The following is a 22,858-nucleotide window of genomic DNA, read 5'->3' as shown; positions in this document are numbered from 1 at the left end:
CACTTAAACATACACACAAGATGGAAAATGACAGGTCATTATAATCATGCCACAAAGACAATTAACATGCTCTTAAAGTTGGAAATACACTAGAATCTCTTTAGTGTTTTTACAGCATAAATTACTCTAAGTGACATATATGTAGGAGTTATGTCCTAGTCAAATCATTTTATAAAGTATAAAGTCAGTGAATGGTATTGAAAACAAATAGTATCTGTTACACAAGGCTTTTATGTTATTCCAACAGGCATTATGATGCTTTGGTAAGATATGTAGTGGTGTAATTAAGATAAAATAATAAACTGGGAACAGAATAAAAAATAGAAATGTGCTCCAAAAATAACTATCAAAAGTCTCCCTCCTTCATTCCTATCCCTGTATCGTCAGTTCCAGTAAGATTCTTGGGAGATTTTTTTTGCATTTGCAGGGTGTTTTTATTATTATGTTAAAATAATACCCAGCAAATGTGTAGATATAAGTGTGATGAATGGCACTAAAACAGTGAAATGAAAACTATTGTTTACATAAATAAAATGTAGAAGTTGGGTTTTTGAGTTGAAAAATATTGTTCAGTAGACCTCGTAAAATGAGGCAATTATAAAAATCAAGGTATCAGAATCAAACCTTTGAAAGAGCTGAAATGTTCGGTTTGAACCTGAGAAACATAGGCAAAGTACAGAAGAAAGGCCTGTATTTCAAAACCTCTGGCAGGTGTTTTGGCATTTTAAAACCTGGCAGCAGAAATAAAGGGGAAACCCCCTGTATGAATGAAAGAAAGCGCTTGCTAGAGGAGGTTCAGTGAACAGTTGCTGGGCAATAAGGGTGAGATTTTAGTCCTTGTGAAAGGTGCTCATATTTAGGCTACAGAGGCAACTTTGTCACAGTTGCTGGTGTAATGGACGTCTGGTCTGTCATTCTCACAATGTTTCCTGTTCCAGCAGGGAAGGGTGAGCAAAAAGAGAATGAATGCTCCAAGCACCACACAGCTCCCACTAAAGTAGAACGCCAGGTCATAGGACTGTGTCCAGTCAAAGAACCACCCTGCAAAGTGAGGAGGAAAACAGACAGTGAGCATAGTCAGCAGGGATTCCTGGCAGATACAGAAGTAAATAATAAAAAGACAGCTCTTGAAGTTGGCATGCCATTTGCCTTACTCTGTGTGCCAGATTTATTATTTACATTTTAAAAAACCTTAAACTTTAAAAACGTTTCTGAAAAGATGACCTGACTTTAAAATCATCTGTAAATGATCTAGCTAATCAGTATTTGCTAGTGTAGCAGTCTGTACAGATGTAGACAAAGACAAACCTTCCTACCTACAACAGGGGGTCCAAGCATAATCCCAAATCCCCCAAAGAACATGAGAATTCCATGGGCTTGTGTCAGTCTCTCCAAACCAACAATCTTAGTGGTAATGTAAGAGGTGAGAGACCAGTTTCCAGAGAAGAATCCCAGGATGGCAGACAGGATCTGCAGTCCTACGTAACTCTTGGTGATGGGAATGAGGAGCAATGCTACACCTCCAGCAAACATGGTAAAGGCATATAGATAGATGCCGTTCATCCACCTGATGTCCACCAGAATACCCAGCACTAGTTTACCCACGCATGTAGCGATGGCCCCTATGGACACCAGAGGAATAAGACTAACTTCTTCAACGAGTCCTTCACTCTGGGCCACATCCTCTATAAAGAGCACAGGAGGGAAGGCCCCTAGACTGAACAGGAAGACGGCAATACAGAAAGCCACCATGGCTTGGTCCTGCAGGATTTCATACATGGATTGCATGTACTTAGTGTAAGCCTGCTGCTTCTTCTTGATAACTTTCACAATTGCCAATCCAGCCACGAAGCTACCTTTCTTCTTCTGTGTCTGAATGGTCAATTCCTTGGCATCAATGGTAATGAGCAACTCCTTCACTGCCACTCCAGTTTTTTCTGGAGTCGTTTTGGGGGAACCTGTAGTGACCTTCAAATCATCCAGTGGGGGCTTCTCGAAAAGGTGCTCCTCTGTGTTGCGCTCCAGCGCGGCCTTCTGTTTGAGGTAGTAACCCGGCATGTTAAGGGGTCTCATGAAACCAGCGCAGGCCATGAGGTTCAGTGCTATAGCACCAATTATTAGCAGGCAGCCATCCAGGCCGTACAACACTATCAGCTCGTTCTGAGCAGTGGCATAGATGAATGCTCCAACACTTGTGCCTGGGTGACCAGAGGAAGAGAGAAATTCAGTTGTGTAAAAAAGTGACAAATTATTTAACACAAATTAAAACCACAATGTAGAGCTGTATGGCTTTCAGATGGTATTTCAGAAATCTGACAGCATTAATGTTAGGTGTGGATAGGTGCCTTACACTCAAGTAGCTCACACACTTTTCATGGGATGTTAACTGACTGTGTCAGATAACTCACTGGTTCTATATTAATAATGCACTTAAACTTTGTTGCTCCTAACCATCCTCATTAAAGCCAATTCTGACTGATATACCTTCAGGACATATAAACAAATTTACCATGAAGATTTTGATTCTCAGCCAACCCAGGTCTGGCCACTAATCATTAGTCCACGTCCCTACCTAACGGACCACTCCGCCTTTACTACCCTACAGATGTTTACCTCGGTTTCCCAAGACTTCCAGCAGCTCATACATGAAAGAAGTTAGCATGGAGAACTGGTGTGCACCCAGAGAGCTCAGAGCAGAGGGAGGGCGGCAGTACCTGTGGTGACAATGCCAAGGGCAAGGCCACGTCTCTTGTCAAAATACTGACAGGTGATTGTCAACGTGGCTGCGTAGACTAGGCCACAACCCAGGCCTGTGGTAAGAAAGACAAAGACAAATAAAAAACTAAACATAAATAGAAGAGATGAAAGATGATGAAAGAGTCAATTCAGCTGCACAGTGCATACCAGAAAAATGTGCAATGTTTGAAGAAAAAAGGACAATTTCAGTCCTTCCCCACTGTAGAAACACACTATGTATATTAGTCTTCTTCAAGAAATTATTAGAAATCTATTTATAATGCACACAAATGTGTAAGTTCAGATGGTACTGTTTATTTACTAGTGAATTAAAATAATAAGCCAAAACACAAAAAAGGTTACCATGACCACTAAAGACATTGCATGTGCATGTAAAGCCAAAGTCATCATCTAAAGCCATATCTAAAAATAAATGACTGTTTTCAAATATGCATGGCCTCCACGGTCTACCGCTGCCTGTGTGGAAGGCAGTACTGACTTTAAAGAGTTTACCAGGATTAATCATGGCTGGCCTGTCAGCTAATGTGTGCTAACAGGTGGTGTTGGGCCCACACAGGCAGACGGGTGTGAGTGCAGAGGCAATGAAGAGTCACATGGTGATATAATGTTATTCTTCTGTCAACATCCCAAATAGCATGTCAAACAAATGGTGCCGAACTCAAACATGTATCTTGTCTCAGTGTTCCAGTTACTTTCGGTAGCAAAGCTATTCATTAACTGGTAGAGTAGAGTCAACCACTGATGTTGCATAATAATTGGACTTCAGATGTTCCCATGCTTGTTTGAAGTGATTATATAACGTGTTGTAAGATGCTCAAATGGTAAAGGGATAAGAAGCTTAGTTAACGTCCATGAACAAAGCAACGTCAGTCAGTTTTTTCAAACGTACAGTTAAATTAGGTCTCTGGCCTGTTTCCAGCGTTAACTTTAAAGTCTTGTCTTTCGAATAGTACATCATAAAACACACAGGAAGGTGACGCCACGTGTTTCCTTACCAACCACAATTCCATAGGAAAAGATGAGGAACTGGACATTGGGAGCAAAGGCACTGAGCATCAGGCCACCCGCCACCATCACGCCACTGAAGATGGTCACAGGACGAGCTCCAAAGTTGTCAACACAGGCACTGCAGACAGGACCTGATGGAGAAGAGTTAGAAATAAAAAAAGGGGGCAGGAAAGATACAAGAGAGAGAGTGGATGGAAATCATGGAGCATGTTGGTATTCTGTTGATTAATTTGCTATATTCTGCTTAACAAACTCAGTTTTTGAGAAAATAAAAGCCCCTCTTACAGAGTCCTGCTGTGCATGAACATGAAACTGCCACATCACATTAGGTTCAAACCTGCCAGTGATGTTGTCACATCACTGAGGAGGATCTTAACGTGTAGTGTTGTAATTAAACATCTTTCACAAACCAATTGGGTTCATAGTCTCCAAGATCTAGTTTCCTTTAATTAACATTAAGCTTAGTTCTTATTTTCTGGTAATATCAAATATATTTATGAGGTTTTTCTGCTATTAACTCCAACCCAAGGTACAATGGTTTTTCAAAGCTTGCTGAATAGTGTCATATTCTGAGGTTGCTCAACTTGTACATTATTTGACATTTAGCATTTTTTCCCCTCTAACCAGAGGGAGGACCCCGCTGTTGTGCAACAGGCAGTGCTACAGCTGCCTGACAACGGAGACACGTGTCCAGGCATTGGTTAGGCCACAGGCCAGATCTGCCCAGTCATGGTTTTTACTTCTCCACTTTGAGAAAGATGACAGCAAGAAGTCAGGCCGGCAGCTTTGCCTTAGAGGGAAATGTTAACCAAGGCCACTACCTATCACTGATCCTGTTTGCTCAACACAGTTGTGGAGAATACCTTTATAATATCTTCCAAAGGTTACTGAGTTTCAATGTCATGCTGCCAAACTTTGACAACTTTTTGTGCTCAATTATTTTCATATGCATCATTTTGCACAACAAATGCAGTATGCTTTATGTCTCTACTTGATCTTAACTGGTTTTCAATTTGTCTGTCACTTCCTCCCTCTGTAGTTAGATTAAGGGCCAAGTGATCCTCCTTCATTCATAGCATGAATGACTTGCAGTTGCACTGCTCGGGAGCAACAGAGTGCTCATATTTTACATGCTGTGGAAACATTATGGTCAGGAGAACTCTGAACTCTAAACACCTGTAGCTACAGTAAACATGCATGTATTCCTTTATGATGGTTTTATGCCCTTACCCCCGAGCAGATACACAATCTCACTCTCAGTCACTGATCTGTCTTGCTAATGTAATTCAGCTGGCATTTTGTTTGGCTATTTCACATGGAACCATGTCAAGAATTATTGTTACAGTTGTCTGCTACTCACTGGCTATTAGTCCCACTCCAGCTACAAGGGAGCCCACCCAGGCTGTCATGCCCTTGCCCTCCTGGAAAGCATGCAGCCATTCAGGGTAGAGGACTCCCATAGACTGAGGTGATCCATAGGCCAGGAGCTGGGCCATGAAGGAGGCCACAACAATTGCCCATCCCCAGCCTCCATCCTGCACTTTAGAAGATGGAGCCATGGTGCTGCAGTTTCTGCTGCCCTCTGGAATCTGCTACAGCTTTGACAGAAGTTGAGTTCCTGAAAAGAAGAAAACAAGAACCACAGAAGTAAAGATGACATCAAAAAGAATATAAAAGATGATCAGTGGAGCACATGGGAAATATTGCTTAGTGCAATATTTGAAAAACGGATTCAAACACTTACACAAAGCCTTGATGTAGAGAAGGCTGCAGCAGCCCTTGGCCTGGCCAAGCAGGCAGGTCACCTGTGCGAGGTCGTTAACACACACTGACTGCAACTAACACATGGGCTGTTCTGCTTTTGTTCCTTCCTCTATAACCACACCTCTGAGGAGGAGAAAAGCTGTGGATGCTCCCACCCCCTGCACCTTCAACATGCCTCTTCCAGGATCCTGTGACCCTAGCTGGACACATCAGCAGAGCCTCTCTCCTGTCTCCTGTTTTTTTTTTTTTTTTTTTTCTTTCATTAATAATTTGTAGCCCACAGCAACTTTATACATCACTGCGGCAGGATGAGTTTGTTTACAATGAGGCTTCTCAATAGGGGAAAAGTTGGTGCAGCGCTTCCCAGATTCCTGATTTGTTTGCATGTTTGCAGCCAATAGGTTTTTTAATTTCAATCCATGACACATCACGAGTCGTTATCTATCATATGATAAAGAAATCACTTATACCCACGGGTTGATGATTGATCCAGATAACACACACTTCACATTCGCCATTATCAACAGTGTTACTTTGTCATCTTCTACCACGTCAGTACAGTACATGATATCTTGTTTACGACAAATGCGGCACTCACCACAGCATCTACAAAAACAGCAGCAGGCGCCTGCAGAGATCGAGCTGCGCGCTCTACGGGAACTTTCCATGTAGGATGTTTCCCTAGAAAAATCCCCTATTACGGAAATAAAAACAGCATTGTACGCGGACGCGTCTCTATAAGAGCCGGAATCTGCGGTGTCCGCGTATGAAGACAGCACCCTGCCTCAACAATGCCTACTGGGTATCCGTTTCATACCTCTTTGTAGCCGGCGACCAAACCGGTTCAAAGCTGTTCTTGCTGGTCCAGCAGCAGCTTGAACGCAGCGACGGAGGAAAAAGCGCCGCTGCTTCCTCCTCCTGCGCACCTGGAGCGCACCACAGCCACAGGACGAGATCCGCTCTCAGAGGAGGGTTTGTGGGTCACATCTTAAACCTATGGTTGAACATTCCCTCTGGGAAATGTATGAAATTAGAAATTCAACGATAAACGGTGGCATATTAACAAATATGATGTGTCTAAAATAAAACTACAAAAACAATTCTGATCTTTCATGTCTTCATTGAGGACAACCACAATAACCTCATTGTGCAAGTAAAAAAAAAAAAGTATGTGAACCCTGGAAATAATAATAAAAAGGTCTGCTCCATACCCCCAAACGAATGATCCTAACTTACCTGACCCCAGTTGGCCTTTTTTAGGTCATTATTCAAAGGCTTCAGACACTATTTCCACTCGCACTGTGAGGTTTTTATAGTTCTGAATAAAAACATGAAAGACTAGATTTTTTCACATTACATTTGTTAATACTCTTGATCTCTCAAACGGTTCACATACTTTTTCTTGTTACTTCTTGTCATTTTTACATTGTCTATGGAAAGCCAAAAAAGCCAAACCTCACTATTTTTCTAAACAATGTTCTCATTAAATAACTTACAGCAGTGTTAAATAATAATTACTGTAAACAACTCTTTGCAAATTCTGCATTGTTTTATAATTATCAGTGAGAATGAGTCTTTTGTCAGGAGATTCACTGATTTTTAGAACATATAGGCAAAGAGTAAAGATTCTGCAAAAAACAAAGAGCCATGGTGACAGCTTGTAGCTTTGGGTTTTAAAAACATTTTTAGAAGGACTAATTATTGGCTTGAATTAAATAATTTACCCTATCAATCTGATGTTAAAATTAATTGCAAAATGTAAAATAATCACATATGGCACTAATGTATATAAACCAAATGCATAATATGTTAGCCAAAAAAAAAAAAAAAGTAGTGTACATTGTACCTGCAGGCTGCACAGCCTACAGTCCTCTTCCTGGTGAGGCCTGATTAAATAAGCTTAATCAGGCTTTGCATCACTAAAAGCTAACAAGAGCTTGATTAACAACATACAGCCTGATACACAAATAGGTGGCAACATGTATACCTGTATATCATGCAGCTACCTAGAGTTACAATTTGTCTCAAGGGAAATCTAGAGGGGGCAGGATATGTTTCATGTTTTACTAATACATACAGTCCTTATGTGAATGTTACAGGCATAAAATAGGCTGCAGTAAATGACAATAAAATATTTGAGTGACCTTTAGAGATAAAATTAAATCTTGCAGATACAGGCAAGAAAACACAGGTTGAGTTACAGCCCTATTACGTATAGTATCAGTGGCAACTAGTCTTGCTTTTAGTTCCTGAAGATGTTTCACCTCTCATTTGAAAGGCATCATCAGTTGTGACTGATTAGCAGGCCTGATGGTCATCTGTGGGTTGTTACTACACCTGGGTTTTGTGTGTTCTTGGGATCACGGCCGGGGGGAGTGATTAAAGAACTGCATTGGGGATAGTTGATAGAGTAGAGGAGTAGCTAAGAGTGTGCTCCTCTAATCTATCAATTGTTAGTGTTAAGCCCTTTAAAGTAAACATAACCCTATTAAAGTGGGTTAATTGTGGCCTTTTACTATGCTGCCCTTTAGTCCATCCCCATGAAAATAAAGACCACCTCACACATCCACCAGGAAGGTGACATGACCCACCTTAACGCAAGTAGGAGAAGTTGTAAGAGGTGTAACTATTACCTTTACTTACACACTCCCTTCCTTTGTCCAACTAACAAGCTAGAAAAAAACTACTTGGATCTCAAGACCAGCACCTTTGGGATATACTGTTCCATTTTTTACTTTTAAAGAGTTTTATAAGATCTGAATTAGTGGAGTTTTGCTGGCTCTTAAAGTTTAAAACTGAGGTCAGGCAGCCATTTACTTACAAAATACTCATTTTGTAATTGAGCAATGAGAAGAGTTGCTTTTAATCACACTGCAATAGCAACATAAAAGTATTTCACCATGTGTGACCCATTCACTCCCATTCTCATAATCCCAGATCAGTAACAGTGTGGAATCCAGTTAGTCGTAAAAGCAGAGGAAAGAAGTGATGGAAAAAAAGATCACAAAGAAAAGTGGAGATGAAAGATGAAAGAACAGGGAGCATAATAATGAAGGGGTGATAAGGAGAGCAGTCCACAAATCAAACTGGTTTTCCCACTGAATGCACCTTCAGTTCTTCAGGAACTTTGATGCCTTTTCTCAGATCTGGCGTCCGCTGCCAGAAAGAGTTTTACAGAAAGATTTCGGCTCCATAATCCCCTTCTGCCTGGAAAATAAGTGGAAAAATGAACAAGCAAGGCACAATTAACTGTACTCTACAATGGCATTACACTGACATGTTGCTCCAGACCAGTTTCAACCAGACATAGTGCATGTAGGGGGCAGTGTGTAAGAGTCTAAGAGTAGGAGGGGATTATAGAACAGCTCTTTTAACACTGCTGACTAATGCTAGAATCAATGTTGGTGCCCAGTTTCACTTGCTTGCACAAGTTATTCAATACATTTGAGACATTTCCTAGTTTCAATACCTCAATACTGACATGGCACAGAGCACATAAGGGCACAGTCTACAGGATCATCTGGATCTGTGTCCTCTTTTTTTAATAGTGAGTCCACTATAGGTAGGGACACACTAGGTTTTCTGATATCTGGTCAGTTCAACCAAATTGACCAACAACTGTGAATTGTTTACGTGGGTAAATTTATTATTTGACAGTGATACAGTATTACGCATTACTGTGATGTTTGGTAGAACACTATTAAAAGTAAATCCTTCTAATCTACCCAAAGGCAGCTTGAAACAAGGATTTGGTATTTTAGTATTTCTTAAGCGTAAGATGCCATATTAAAATTTATTGTCAATATGAAAATTTAAAAAGGCAAATAAAAATGCTATTTTAGCCCATTAGTAAATACATGTTCCCATACATAATTTTTAATATAGCTTTTTTTTTTTTTTTTTTTGCAAGTGCTCTTGCAACACTTGAGAAGCAGCAGCCTGCTGCTCTTTTTCGTAAGAGGTTTGGCAAGTGTAAACACACAGAGTCACCCTGCAGTGTGAATAAATCTCTCTGTCCGGCCACCTAGCTCCGTAAAGCCGCACAGGTGAAAGGCCATTTTAACACTCAGCATGGCTGCCCTGAGCCTCCAGTCCAGATTCCTGCTTGGATTAGTTCAGGTTGCTGGTTCAGCAGGAAGAGAGAACACTGTAACATAGAACAAAAACAGAGCATACACTTGATTTGTATCAGAACTTCTCAGCATATCTTTGGACAATGCTCATGTCAGTCTTGTAATGGGGCTGTATATTTTGATTCTAGTGAGTTTGAACTGATGTGTGAATGGGCTTCAATTACCTGTACAGATCTGATGGAAGCCCTAATGTGTTGTGTAGACTTCCATCCTGGCTGTTCTCCTCCCACCACAGGTTACTGAACCCGCATTGAAAAGGTTTACCATGTTAAATGATCCTAGAATGATTCATGGGAAACACTCATCTGACCTTCAGCCGGCTAGAAGCTGTTAAAACCACGTAGACTAAGAAATTACAGTTAGATAGTGGCACAAAATCAAGTCTCTGGAGCTGCTCTGTGAAAATGGCTTGTCACACAATGTAGTTATGTTTGTATAACAAATTACCATGAGAGGATAACTGTTTATACATTTCACTTTCCATCCATGCTAGCAGCATGAATAGAAAGTGTGTTGTTTGGCCCACAGTGACTGAATGGATTTTGGATAGAACAAATATCATTATGCACTAAGGCCACATAAAACATGATTATGGGTCATATTATTGAGGAAGTAAGCAAAGTGTTTTTGCTCAGCTTATCTTTAGCATGCCAACATTAGTAATTGACACAATATAATAAAATAATGAAGCTGACAGAAGGGAATTAGTTTTGCCATGATCCACACCAAACACCAAAAAAGAGTAAAGTGCTGTAGATGAGAGGTCAGGGAATCAATGTCTCAGTTCATGGAGGCCATGTCTATACTACTCTGCAAAACATTCAGGGTTGTTAATATTTTACTAATTAAAAAAGAAACCAGGCTCTTATCCTGGTACAGACAGATCATTTCCATTGCCATCTGCAATGCATCGCTATACCAAAGTCAGGGGTTCACCAAGGTCATGACATCATCTGCTAACCTCTCTGTATAGCCAATCCAATACATAGAGACTTTGGAGTTCTACTGGTTGTAATACAAGAAAACTAGGGGATCACAAAAGTTACAATTTAACCCCAAGTAATCAATAAAAATATAGGCAGATTTCCTGTCAATGCAGTTATCGAGGTACAGTACATACAGAGTTTTAGTTCGACATGACAAAGTCATGGACCATTGAATGAAGATAATAAATATTAAGTCTTACCAGTGCTGAAGTGTAGAGAAGACTGGGATCATCCAATTAATACACAAAAGGCAGTTCCCTTTGTGCTGGAGGTTAAACTCTTCAGTTGGTCCTGTGCACATAAAAATCATCACTAAATGTACAGAAAGGGGCTTCCCCCATTATAAGAAATATTAACATATTAACATATAAATTCTTGGTCTTTCCAGACAGGTTGTGCACGTTTATGGTCCAAATTTATTTAAGGCACAAACATTTTCCATTAACTGCTGTAGAAGTGGATGAGACATCATGATTTCCACAAGGACATGTTTCAATGAAGCTAAATACACAAAAAGTGGAATCCATTTCAGAACCTATGCCACTGTTAGAAACTTTTCAGATTCAAATTCAGAGTTCAGAGTTCAAATTCAGCGTGCATAAAACTGCAGTCGTCTTTCTGGAAAAAAAAAAAAATCATAACGAACAGATTGATTACTTTCAACAGCGGTGAAGCCTATAAGCTTTTATCAGTGTACTCATATTACAAATGGGTAGCAAAAGCTAACCATAAAACTGACAAAAACAGAAGTGGTCATCTCAAGAGCTTTAATCATACATAGAAATTTTGTTCAACAGTACCATTCATTTAGAATGTTTTAGCAGTATGTATATTTAGTGTAAAGAGCATTATGTTTTTTTTTCCTTTTTCTGATGAGGAATATCCATAAGGATGATAGAAGCTTTCAGAAATACACCAGAGAGAGAAGAGCAGAGAAGAGACAGAGTACATGACTAAGTTGTAACACCTCAGACTACATTTTAAACACCTAAAAAGGCGACATATATCTGTGGCTTATGTACCAGTGTCCATCCTCCTTGATGCAGTTTTTCATTTTTGTTTTTTTACTGAAGAGCAGCAGAGCCTTGAATGCTTTCAGAAACTAAAATTACTGTGGCACAAACCCTGTTTGAGTGGATAAACTCCTAGCAGTCTTTTATGACACTTCTTGCTGACCTAACCAAAGCCATTTAGTCTTGGGGTTGGGGTGAACTGTTGACACTGCTTCAGAGACAAAGGGGGTGAGCTGGAGTGGAGGACATTACTGCAATCGAGTGTCATATTATAGGCTTGAAAAGAATCAACCACAACCTACTATCAATCCATCCAATTCTCTAGCCATTTATCCATTTGTTGATCCAAACATCCAACCTATGAGAATACACCACCATGAAACATACTGTATGTGCTGTTTGTGCTATCTTAGAAGCGCCACAACAATTCCAACCAGCTAAAGTTCCAAGCAAAGAAAACAAAAACATACATGTACAAGACAGAGGGTGGAACAGATTATTGGCCTACAAATCCAAGAAGCGATTATTATTCAGTCCATCCATTCCTTTTAAGAGTAGTTAAGTAATGCCACATGTGGATTTGGCAGGAGGCCAGCTTCACTGAGCCGCCATCTTGTTTCTTTGCCCTCTAAAACTTTTGAAGCTGCTTCTTTTGTGGAGTTGGTAGAGTAAGAAACTTGACTTCCAGAGCTGGTAATGATGGAAGCTGCTGTTGCGGTAGCGTCGTGGCATTCAGTGGGCGCACTCACGTGCAAAGACAGAGAGTGTGTGTGGTGTTAAGGCTGGGAGGGAGGCTGCTGCTGTGCTGCTGCGTGCTGCGACATAGCTGCCGGGGAGGACATGGACTGGACCATGGGCTGAGCTGGTGGGGGTAGTGGAGGCTGAGCCTGTTGCGCCCCTGAGTGCGTGTTGGGGGAGGGTGGGGGCGTTGGACGTTTGAATTTGTCGGGGCTGGTGCTTCTTCTTGGAGAGGGCCTCTGTTTCAGAGAGAGAGAGAGTGAAGAGAAGAAAAATAAATGAAACTAATATGTATAATACAATTCGGAAAACTGTAATACAATTTTAACTGCAGCAGCAGTGTTTCCAGGTTTACAAACCACAGAAAGAAAAAATGGTTACAAGAGGTGGGGTCACTTGTCTCAGTCATGTTTCCCCCTACTAAGCTACTGGTCATCACCTGATGATGGCAATACCACTCAGACGAATGGAAAGGGGAAAAAAAGGCTTTAGAGAAAAATTAATCTGACTGAGGTTCTGGTCGCCCAGTTCAATTCCTGGGTGGGCTGAGTGGTGATGGGAGGGATGTGGTCTGTGTCATCCACATGCATTAGGAGAAAATAAATGAATTTAGAGTAACAGAGAGGCAAAATACTAGAAAACATCCCATGGTCCTAATAGAATGAAACAGCAAAATCCTAAAAGGTTTTTGTCAAGACTCAGATCACAGTGACCTGATAAGTACTGAACTGGCAGAGTTCCCATGAGAATGAGTGAGTGAGAAAGAGAGATTTCATAATTCTGGAGTAATGACCATGTATAGTAGATCCAGTCAAAAAGAGAACTTAACAAAACAGACAGCCCCATGACTAAGTTTTCCCTAAGTGTTATTTTTCTCAAAACATTAAGTAGTGTTTATGTGAAACAATTGTAAAACTAATGTGACGTGTGACGTGCATGTTCCCAAAAATCTAACTACACTGCATGGTAATGCAATGTAATAATTAAATGTAAATAATATCATTAAAAATAGTTTTTCATAATAATTTAACTATAACTTACTGATACCTGTATTTTCAATTTAGAGTGCAACTAAAACCTTTGATTGAACCTCAGAGCCCTTTCAGCTAAAGAGCTGTGTTGCCAAACTCAACAAGATGTTTTGTTAAGGAGCGATGGGTGGATGCTACTCACCGCTACGGCATGAGAGGAGCTTCCGTGGACGTGCAGGGCAGGGGTGTTATAGTGGGAGATGGCAGCTCTGGACAGAGTAGCTGGAGGGGTGAAGCCAACTGTGTGGCTGCCATATGAGAGACCTTTACAGAGTGGGGGCAGACAGGGAGAAAATGTTGTACATACTGTATGTACTTTTGTACAAAGTTATTATATTTAGCTACAAATTAAACATAAAGTACTGCTATTTCAAACGAGTTACAGGATTATTTAGCCCCAGTATGTATGATGAATGCCACACTTTCTGACTAAATGAACAGCAGTGCTCTGGCTGCACAGATGTAAAAACATTATACTAAATTTATGCTGTAATCAGATATTTTGCTGAGTCACACTAAACATGACTTGTTTAGTGTTTTAGCATGTGAAATGGTTTAATTTGATCTACACCATATTCGCCATTATGCAGTAGATTCAAAGATATCCTAACCTCAGCCTCAGACAGGAAGAAGTAGATTTATTAGCCATAGTGGGGCCTAACATTTATTTCAGTGCCATCTTCCATTGGGATTTATTCTAGTTTTACTGACCTTTAAGAGGCTTAAATACAAATGAATGAGAGTTTATTCCAAATTTGAAAGACAGATTGCAGATACAAACCCTTTTAATGGCACTTTGTAACAAAGATAAACCTTGCATTTTCCCTGTTGCAAGAAGTAAAATCAACTGATATTACAGGTGTCTAAATACTACCTGAACAGTGGCCATCTTAATTGTACCTACCAGGTGATATGGGTCGGCTGGAGCTGGGTGAGGGGGTGTAAGGGATGGGGCTGGACACAGTCCTTGCTCGCAAGCCCTGTGCAGACATCTCATTGAAGTACCTGAGGGGATGAAATGACCAGTGTATGAAGATTTATTTTGCTAGAAATGTCTGAAACATATTTTATGTGGAGAGGTGCTGTCAATGCTACCTCTGGCCAGAGGTCAGATATTACCTTCTAAATGTTTGAGAGAGAGCCTCGCCTTCCTGACTTATAATTTATTATTATTACTTCTGCTTAATGTCAGTTTTGAAACATTCTCATAAATTCTAATTGAGGCTATATTAACCAAACACGCCTGACAGTGTGCAATATAAGCAGCAGTATTTCACTTATCAAATCTATACAACATTCTGCTGAACTGAAAGGTTGTAGGACTTTGATCACATATTTTATCACTTCTCTGTGATATCGATAAACACTTTCCTGACTCACATTTACCTGGTAGAACTGTGCTGCAGCTGCAAAAGCTGAGAAAACTAACCTAGTAAGGACACAGTATAAATTATATAAATTCCTCTTGATCATAATTAAATAGGAACCCACTGATATTGTGCATGCACTGAGCACTTAACAAACAACGTAATGTGTCATGCAATAGAGTGTTGCACTCGTAGTCAAAGTATTTGAAAATATATATAAATAAAAAATTAAAGCACTCATCGTTATCCTTTCATTGTGTATACTCTACTATTGTGTTTTTGTGTACGTCATCAGTCCTTTTCCGACGCCTGTTGTGTCAGAGACAGAGAGCGTAACTACACAAAGACTTGAAATTGAAGATTTGATATGATTTGATATTTTGCCAACTTGGAAATTGACCAAAATTAAAAAAAGCTACTGGAACTTATCACCAGTATGAATGCCTAGAGTATTATAGTTAATTCCTATGATGTATAAAATATTCAAAATGCTGGAGTATTACAAGGTGCTTTAAAAAACAGCACAGACAACATAAAAGACAACATTACAGGCAATAACTTAATTTGAATAGCCAGTATAAAAGATACTGATAAAATGGGATCACCCACAGGAGTTCACATATGATGTTTGCTTGAAAAAAGCAAACTTTAAGTGTTTGGAGTCGCTAATTAGGATCCCTTTCAGTCATATTGAGATAAAACAACCTGGCAAAATCAAACTAATTTGGTAACTATTTTGATGTTAGTCTGCCTCAACAGTGGTGTCTGAAGAAATCTTGGCAAATATGGCCTGGATCAAAATTGCATGGCAGTACTAAATATTCAAAAATGTTTTATCATTGTTAGAAAGAAAAACAAAACAAAAACACAGAGGTGGTGTGGAGCTGTTTCAGGCAGCCATTCTTAATAAATATTATGTTATTATGTTCTTACTAAGTCAGACTGGCATTCGTAAGAACTGTTGCGTGCACAGGTGGCACACATGCCTGCAGCCCTTTTTCCATCTCTCTCGTTCTTTTGCCTTTTCATTCTTGCAGGTTCAAGCCCTTCTTCATCTAATCAGCAGTGTCAGCAGTATAAATGGCCAATGGAGCTAAATTCCTCTTCACCCACTTTGCAACATCAGACTCCTCTACACAGGCCAAGTCATTTACCAAGATGAAGTGTCTGTCATTCATTTCCCTTAATTTCCTAATTTATGATTTTTCACCCCAGTGTTAAGTTTGCAATCAGTCCTATCAAATGTCTGATCCTTTACCTCTCATCGTCCATCTCCAGACTGGATTCACTCTCTGATAGTTGTCTACACAGGGCCTCCCTACGTTCCATTTCTCTTTGAAGTTTTCTCTGCAGTCGTATGTTCTCCTCCCTCATGTGTCGTTCCTCCTCTATATACTGGGCACGCTTCTCTGTGTCTGAAAAGGGAGTTGAGATATTGTCAAGCTATATATTAACATGCAATACAACTTTTCATTTAAGCATAGCATGTCAAAAAAAACAAAACAAACATATTTTTAATGACAACATTTTCTTGTCAAAATGGGACAATGCTGCTCTCTACTAGACCACCACATTACAAATCTAAGTGCTAGTAATGATATGTCTTTTTTTCACCTGTAGCAATGCTGTCATGTTACTTCTAACAGCTTATCAAACATATTAAACATAATAAAGATTAGATTAGAGCTCCCTCTAGTGGCAAAACTGACTATAAATAAGACTGTTGAGACATTGCCAGGAACATTTATTTAATTAAACTGAATCTACGCTTCTAACTGACCAACACAGTGTTGTTTGATTCAACAAAATGGTACTTGCTGCTGCACTGTGAGATGCCTCTGTTTTTTTTGGCCACACCCTATGTGCTTTAATGGAATCCATAAAACATAACAGAGAGACGGCAGTTTGTGAGGCTAGGGAAGCATGTCTCGGATTCCCAGACTGTCAGCACTAGATCCCCCCAAGGCTGCCTCCTTTCCCCTCTGTTATTCTCCCTGTATATCAACAGCTGCACATCTGGACACCGACTGTCGAAAGCCTGAAGTTTGCAGATGACACCACATTCATCTGCCTCATCTCTGATCGAGACGAGTCGGCTTACAGAATTGAGATGGACCGTCTGGCGTCATGGTGCAGCATGAACAACCTGGAGCTTAATGCTCTCAAGACGGTCATCTTCCATAACACTCCGATGACCTCTGTCAGGTTGTTCTGCTTCCTGGTGACCATCACCCAGGAGCTCAAGTGGGAGCAGAACATCAGCTCTTCACCAAGAAGGCTCGGAACAGGCTGTACCTCTTTCAGCAGCTGCAGAAGTTCCACCTCCCTGTGAGGAAGCTGGTGAAGGCTTGTTTAGAATAAAGTAAACTACTTTATTCTATCTTGCCTGCTGTTTACATATTTTGTATTTATATGTAGAATGTGCATCTTGCACCATGGTCTCTAGCAGTACTGGATTTGTTTTTACTTTATTATTGTGTAACATTTTTGTTTTCTTTATCTCTGTATCCCCCTTGACTTCATATCTTTGATTCTGTGTCTGCACCTGACATCAAGATAAATTGCCCATACTTTGGATACCACCTTCTGAACTTCTCCTAAGTAGTATCATGTTTTAGGGAGACAAACCTAAATCTTGGGATTTATACAGGGTGTCTACAAACATATATAATGTGTTAAAGGCTTTTAGAGATGAGATTTGAAATAACCCTGGTCTAGATTTATCGGAAGTTATGAGAATAAGTGTTCATGAAAGTGGAAAGAATTTAATGAATGTTCAATAACTAAGTAAAAGGCTACTCTTAAAAAGTCTCAGATGGTGGAACAGTCTTGAATCTGCCAAGAAGATAACATTTCACAGTCCCCAAAAGAGTCCTTAAATACACCAAGGACTCTATAAAAAGTGCATGCTTGCATCTGCATTTTTATGCAGTATTAATGTCATATAGAGGACAGTACGGTGGGAAATTGAATTTGACCTGATTACCATTTTGGCAAAAGACAATTGCAGTGTCGATCCCTTAATGTTTTATAGATGAGTATGTTATCTAGTAATTTGGTGCCGTAATTATAGCACAATATACATCTGTGTGCCTTGTTTCTAGGTCACAGAGAGACTGAAGGAGTAGAACGGCATGTTAATAAAAAAATCACAGCAGCCACTAAAGAGAACCAGTCAAATTATATTAAATATATAAAATATTTGCAAGAGTGATGCAAAGTAGGGGAAACTACTGGCAAGATAAAAACACTAATAAGATTCTGTTTACTGGAACAAAATATCTGTAGGTGGTTAACATCTTCTTGCAAATGAATATCCAGTTAAGCATTCTGGTATAAAAGGGACATAATGTGAAATAGGTAGTTTAAGGTCAAGTGGTACTTTAGTGGCCTGTTGTTTACCACTGAAGTACTACAACGATTACCTAAGGGTCTTCAAGTGTAATATGACAAGTGAATACCAAGAAGTAATATGGCTGTAAACTGTGTCAACACAAGGCCAGATAGTATCCTGTTCTTTTGGGTCTATGTAAAACAAGCCATGACTGGGTGTAGGATAAATTTCCTCCTCACTGCTTATCTGAGGATCTGTTTTTCTAATCACATCCTTAATCAAAACTGGATGGCATATGTCCTCTACCGCCTCATTTATCCCTACAAAATCATGTGACAGGTTCAAAGGCCACTTACGCTGCAACTCAGTGGTACGCAAGTTTTTCTTAAGTCTCTCCACCTCATTTTTCAGGAAGCGGATATGCCGCATCATGTTCTCTGGTGAGTCTATCTCCATGGAAACATCTCTTGGGGAGGGAGGAGCTGATATCGGCTGGTCCAACTTCTCCTGAAGGATTCTAGGTTAGAGAACAAACAACACATGTTGCTATAACTTAACAGAAATAACAAGCATGACGACAAGCTCCACCTGAGATTTAACACCTTGAGATTTAATGAGATTTAACCACCTAATTTAACATAAACTTGGACTGTGATATAATCTGAATATAACACAATTTACTTACTTCTGAAAAAAATTTACTCTTTATAAAATGTCTTATTACATCTTCAGACTGAAAACAGCTCTGATGGGAAATGAATATAAAACAAGGTTTCCTAAAATGTTCATGTCTACATACTGAAATGTTTAACAAATAACATAATACTTTCACACCTTTTTTCAGCCTCCAGTTTGTCCATACGTTTCCACAGTCTGTTGACCAGAGCCTCTTGTTCCTGTTCTAACGTGTTCTCAAGGTCAATCTTCTCCCGCCTCAACTGGAGAATAAAAGGAATAGCAGAAAGTGACTTCAAAAGACAGAAAAACCTTGAGGTTGAAAAGAATTCACAGGACTGCATTCAAATACACTGTACTGCAAAGCCAAGGTCTCTGTCCAGATAAGCTTCTCTTTCATGGAGCTTTTCTTCCTATTCCAGCTTGTGAGAAAGCACCAGTTACAGAAAAACAACAATAAAGGTAGTTTATAGAGATGCATTGATTGCTAGCAGATGTTAAACTACCATAAAGCTAAAATAAACAGCTCACATTGATATGGGGTGAAATTAAGTGATATTAACTTGATTACAGTGTTGGAAAACAAGCCGTGTGGTTACAGCAAAATGCACAGTAACATTACACTACATAAGTATCACTCTCACATATACATTCATGACTAAGCAGAAACAATGCAGATATGCATGTCTAAAAACATCTGTCATAATAAAAAACACTGCTGTAGCTTCAGCTCACCCAGCTTTGACCAAGTCACAGACACACTAAATACAGCTAAAATTCAGTGGGAAGAATCAAGGGTGAAAAAATTCTGGCATCTACATAAAGAAGCAGACACACATATTTAGGGACATGTTGTTCTATACTGAACTGTTCTTGCTCTGTCATGGTAAGCATACCTGCTCCAGGGTTAGTTGCTTTGAGATGGTTTCATTCTCCATCTTCTTAATCTTTTTCATGAGCTTGTTCACCTGGAACTCTTGCTCTTGTTCCAAGTGTTGCTCCAACTCCGCTTTTTCATGCTGGAGCTAGGAGGGAGATGAAAAACGAGGGAGAGGAACAAGATCACAAGAAGAAACTTGTGGTGAGTCACATAAAAATAAACATGCTAGTGTCCGATCATCACATTTAGTTTACAGACAGAGTGTACAGTACAACAAGAAACCATAAATTCTACTAGATTAATGGTTAAACCTCCCATAGGAATGAACAGTGTCAAACAGTGATTTGGCAACCAAAGTAACCACCTCTGGCAGCTCACCAATACAAAGAAAGGGTGCGGCTCAACACTGATTCAAAACGGGAGGCAGTGTGATGGATTATATAAGTGATTACTCATTACGGGAAAAGGGATACATTTTCATTTATGGGAAAAGAACTGGATAGGGAAAAATAACAATTTCCATTATGTTGCTAGCAGAAACAACGAGAACACCTCAAAGCAAAGCAGTTTTAACTTACAATGACTGCATTCATACTGAGCTGAGTGCTCTGTAGTGTCCCGGCTGGAAAAAACATTGGCCACCGAGTTCTTCTACACTCAGTGCAGACATTTTTCTTCTAATTAACACATTAACAATTATAGGAATTGTTTTGAATATGCCTTTCTTTAGCCAACACAACCAGTAGCTACTGTAATCCAGTGCCACTAGACTGCATGGTGAATGGCAGCTATGCTAAAGCTTATGTAGTGTTTTATCAGCTTCCTCTCTAAAAACTAAAATCTATAGTGGCACATTAGAAGATATTAGGGGGTTGAGATTACTGTGTACATCAAGACAGAGTGTTAAGATGAACAAGTGTGGTCATAATGGGACAGTGATTCAAATCCAGTCAAGGCACTTGCATCATTTGAATACTCATATTTAAACACGACAGTGACATGTCTGTCTTTACAGGTCACTGTACAGCTCAGGTCAGACAAAATTGTTTATAACAGTATTTCCTGCAGAGAAACACTAAAGATACCCTATAAAATAAAGCACTACACCTGCACACTTGGCATTTTCATTTGTCCTTTGCAGATTCACAATTTTTACAGATTAGTGAGCCTACAGTTAGCCATTCAAAGTACATGCTGTGCACTTTCCAGATGGAAGAACTTGGAAAACAGATGAACCAAACAACCTTCAGACAAGGAGAGTAACTTGAGAGTCATATAAGGTAGCCAACAGCCACAGTAAAATCACCTAACGCCTGTACAGGCTTTTGGCAAGTACCAATACAGCTGATGATAATGCACTAGCCACTGTAAGCTCACACAAGGTTGCATATACAGACACACACCAATTTAGCTCACAATGAACATACTGCACAACATGGCAGCCATAAATGTACTAAAAAACTATGCATTAAGAAAACTATGTAAATCTATGTACTACTGTGATATTTGTTAATAATATAAGTCAAACACACTGAAAGGGAGCACTGATGTTAGGGGTTTGAACCAGACACAACCTGACAATTAATTAAGTATGTTACAATCTTTATCCCACTCACTTGCATGAGCTTCCTTGACAGTTCATTGGTGAGAAATTCCTCCTCTTTCTCATAGTTTACTGCCAAGGTCTCCTTTTCCTTCTGAAGGGCCTGGATCTTCTTGAACAAGGTGTTGCTGATAAATTCTTCCTCTTGCTCTGCTCTCGCTTGCTGTGAAATGGAAACAAATGAAACACAGTGGCAGAGGTAAACATCAGTGAAGTAGACGCTAGCTGTATTGAACATAAAACAGTGGGATTTTCACATCCGCCCTGATTAAATTGCCACAAACAGTGCATAGAGGCGTATTACAGACACAAGCACCAACCAAACAAATTCTGCTGCAGTGAAGTCTGCCAGCCAAAGAGGAAGCAGAATTTTCCCTAATGACTCAAGAGATATTGCAGTAATGGGTGTCTTACACAGAGGGGAAAAACATGGGAGCACTATGGAAATGTGTTGGGCCAGCTCAACAGCTAGCATTACACTATGATGACACATCTATCCTTGTTGGCACCAGCTTTAAACTCTCCATCCTGATTCTTTATTGACCGAAACACTACAGTGTGTTTTGAAAGCTGGCTTGTTCAAAAAATAAGTGACACAAAACCCAATAGTTACTTGTGGTTCACACATTTAAAGTAGACAGGGTGCAGTGTATCTGACTTCCCTACATGTGAGCCTGGCATATAGCTAGCTTGCTAAGTTTGGCCTACATACTTCCCATTTACTTAACAGATCGGTTACACATTTTTATGAGGTTCATTAACAACACGAAGGCGTATCATGCCATTTCTACTGCTGGGCTACTCATTTCCACTCAGTTATGGTATCCTTATTGGACCCAGCGTGGTGACAATGTCTAGCAGTTAGTAATCAGCTGACATCAGTCCGGTAACTTGCATCGTGAGGTGGGAACCTTTAACGGATTTTTACCATGAGCAGTCGTGCTAACGTTAGCCACCATTAGCAACACAAAACAAAACAAAGCTAACTAACGTTGGCTAGCTAGCGTTCTCTGCCCAGCCACCTAACGTTAGCCCTCTGGCTAATTTAGCAACATACCCACACAGCTAATGTTAACAGAACTAGCATATTATCAGATGATTGTGTCCAAATACAGTTAACGTTTTCGTGTAGCACATTCAAGGCGTCCAAAATAAACACACAACACCAGGCAGTGCTAACGCGTTGGCAAGTGCAATATAATAAGAGGCGTGAGGATAGCATCTAGCTAGCTAACGTTACTCACAATGGTGACGCTAGCTTTGCGGAGGTCCCGATTCTCCTCCTGCAGGGCTTTGCACTTAAGTTTGAACGTCTCCAGCTCAATTTTAAGAACTTTATTCTCTTGTTGCAAGGAGGCCAGGCGGTTCGTCAGCTCCTCCAAACGAAACTGTGAAATGACTATGCTCGGTTTTCCCGAATTTGAAGCCGAGGACGACATCGGGGTGGCCGAGCTGCTCCCCGCTCCGTCGGTGTCGCTCTCGCTTGCGCTGTCCGCCATAGTTGTGCGTCAGTGCTGAGTCCTCGGGAAGACAACGGCAGCTGCAGCGTCTGAGCGCACGCAGCGCGCT

The 22,858-nt window shown here is 40.1% G+C and overlaps 2 protein-coding genes across 4 annotated transcripts; both read right to left on the bottom strand.

Annotated features, from left to right (window-relative positions):
* Positions 1-121: 121 nt before the first annotated feature.
* On the bottom strand, positions 122-6,461 carry LOC113159939 (monocarboxylate transporter 9). 3 transcript variants are annotated; one of them, XM_026356957.1, is made up of 6 exons: positions 6,347-6,461; positions 5,126-5,383; positions 3,753-3,896; positions 2,715-2,810; positions 1,317-2,198; positions 122-1,041 (listed from the first exon to the last, which is right to left on the bottom strand). In XM_026356957.1, exons 2-6 carry the CDS (start codon positions 5,322-5,324, stop codon positions 857-859), a joined length of 1,506 nt encoding a protein of 501 aa, XP_026212742.1. In that variant the 5' UTR covers positions 5,325-5,383; positions 6,347-6,461; the 3' UTR covers positions 122-856. The 3 variants fall into 3 exon arrangements, with proteins under 3 accessions (XP_026212742.1, XP_026212743.1, XP_026212741.1); XM_026356958.1 differs by lacking the exon at positions 6,347-6,461 and adding an exon at positions 6,128-6,337; XM_026356956.1 differs by lacking the exon at positions 6,347-6,461 and adding an exon at positions 5,510-6,119.
* A 4,940-nt stretch (positions 6,462-11,401) lies between these two features.
* LOC113159425 (coiled-coil domain-containing protein 6) lies at positions 11,402-22,834 on the bottom strand. Its single transcript, XM_026356096.1, has 9 exons — positions 22,534-22,834; positions 21,303-21,452; positions 19,703-19,831; positions 18,966-19,069; positions 18,488-18,648; positions 16,056-16,212; positions 14,335-14,435; positions 13,573-13,694; positions 11,402-12,638 (listed from the first exon to the last, which is right to left on the bottom strand). The coding sequence occupies exons 1-9, from the start codon at positions 22,786-22,788 to the stop codon at positions 12,438-12,440; spliced, it is 1,380 nt and encodes a 459-aa protein (XP_026211881.1). The 5' UTR covers positions 22,789-22,834; the 3' UTR covers positions 11,402-12,437.
* Between the last annotated feature and the right edge of the window lie 24 nt (positions 22,835-22,858).

Source organism: Anabas testudineus, chromosome 15, assembly GCF_900324465.2.
Source record: "Anabas testudineus chromosome 15, fAnaTes1.2, whole genome shotgun sequence".
NCBI lineage: Eukaryota > Metazoa > Chordata > Actinopteri > Anabantiformes > Anabantidae > Anabas > Anabas testudineus.
This window is presented reverse-complemented; position numbering and strand designations above follow the sequence as displayed.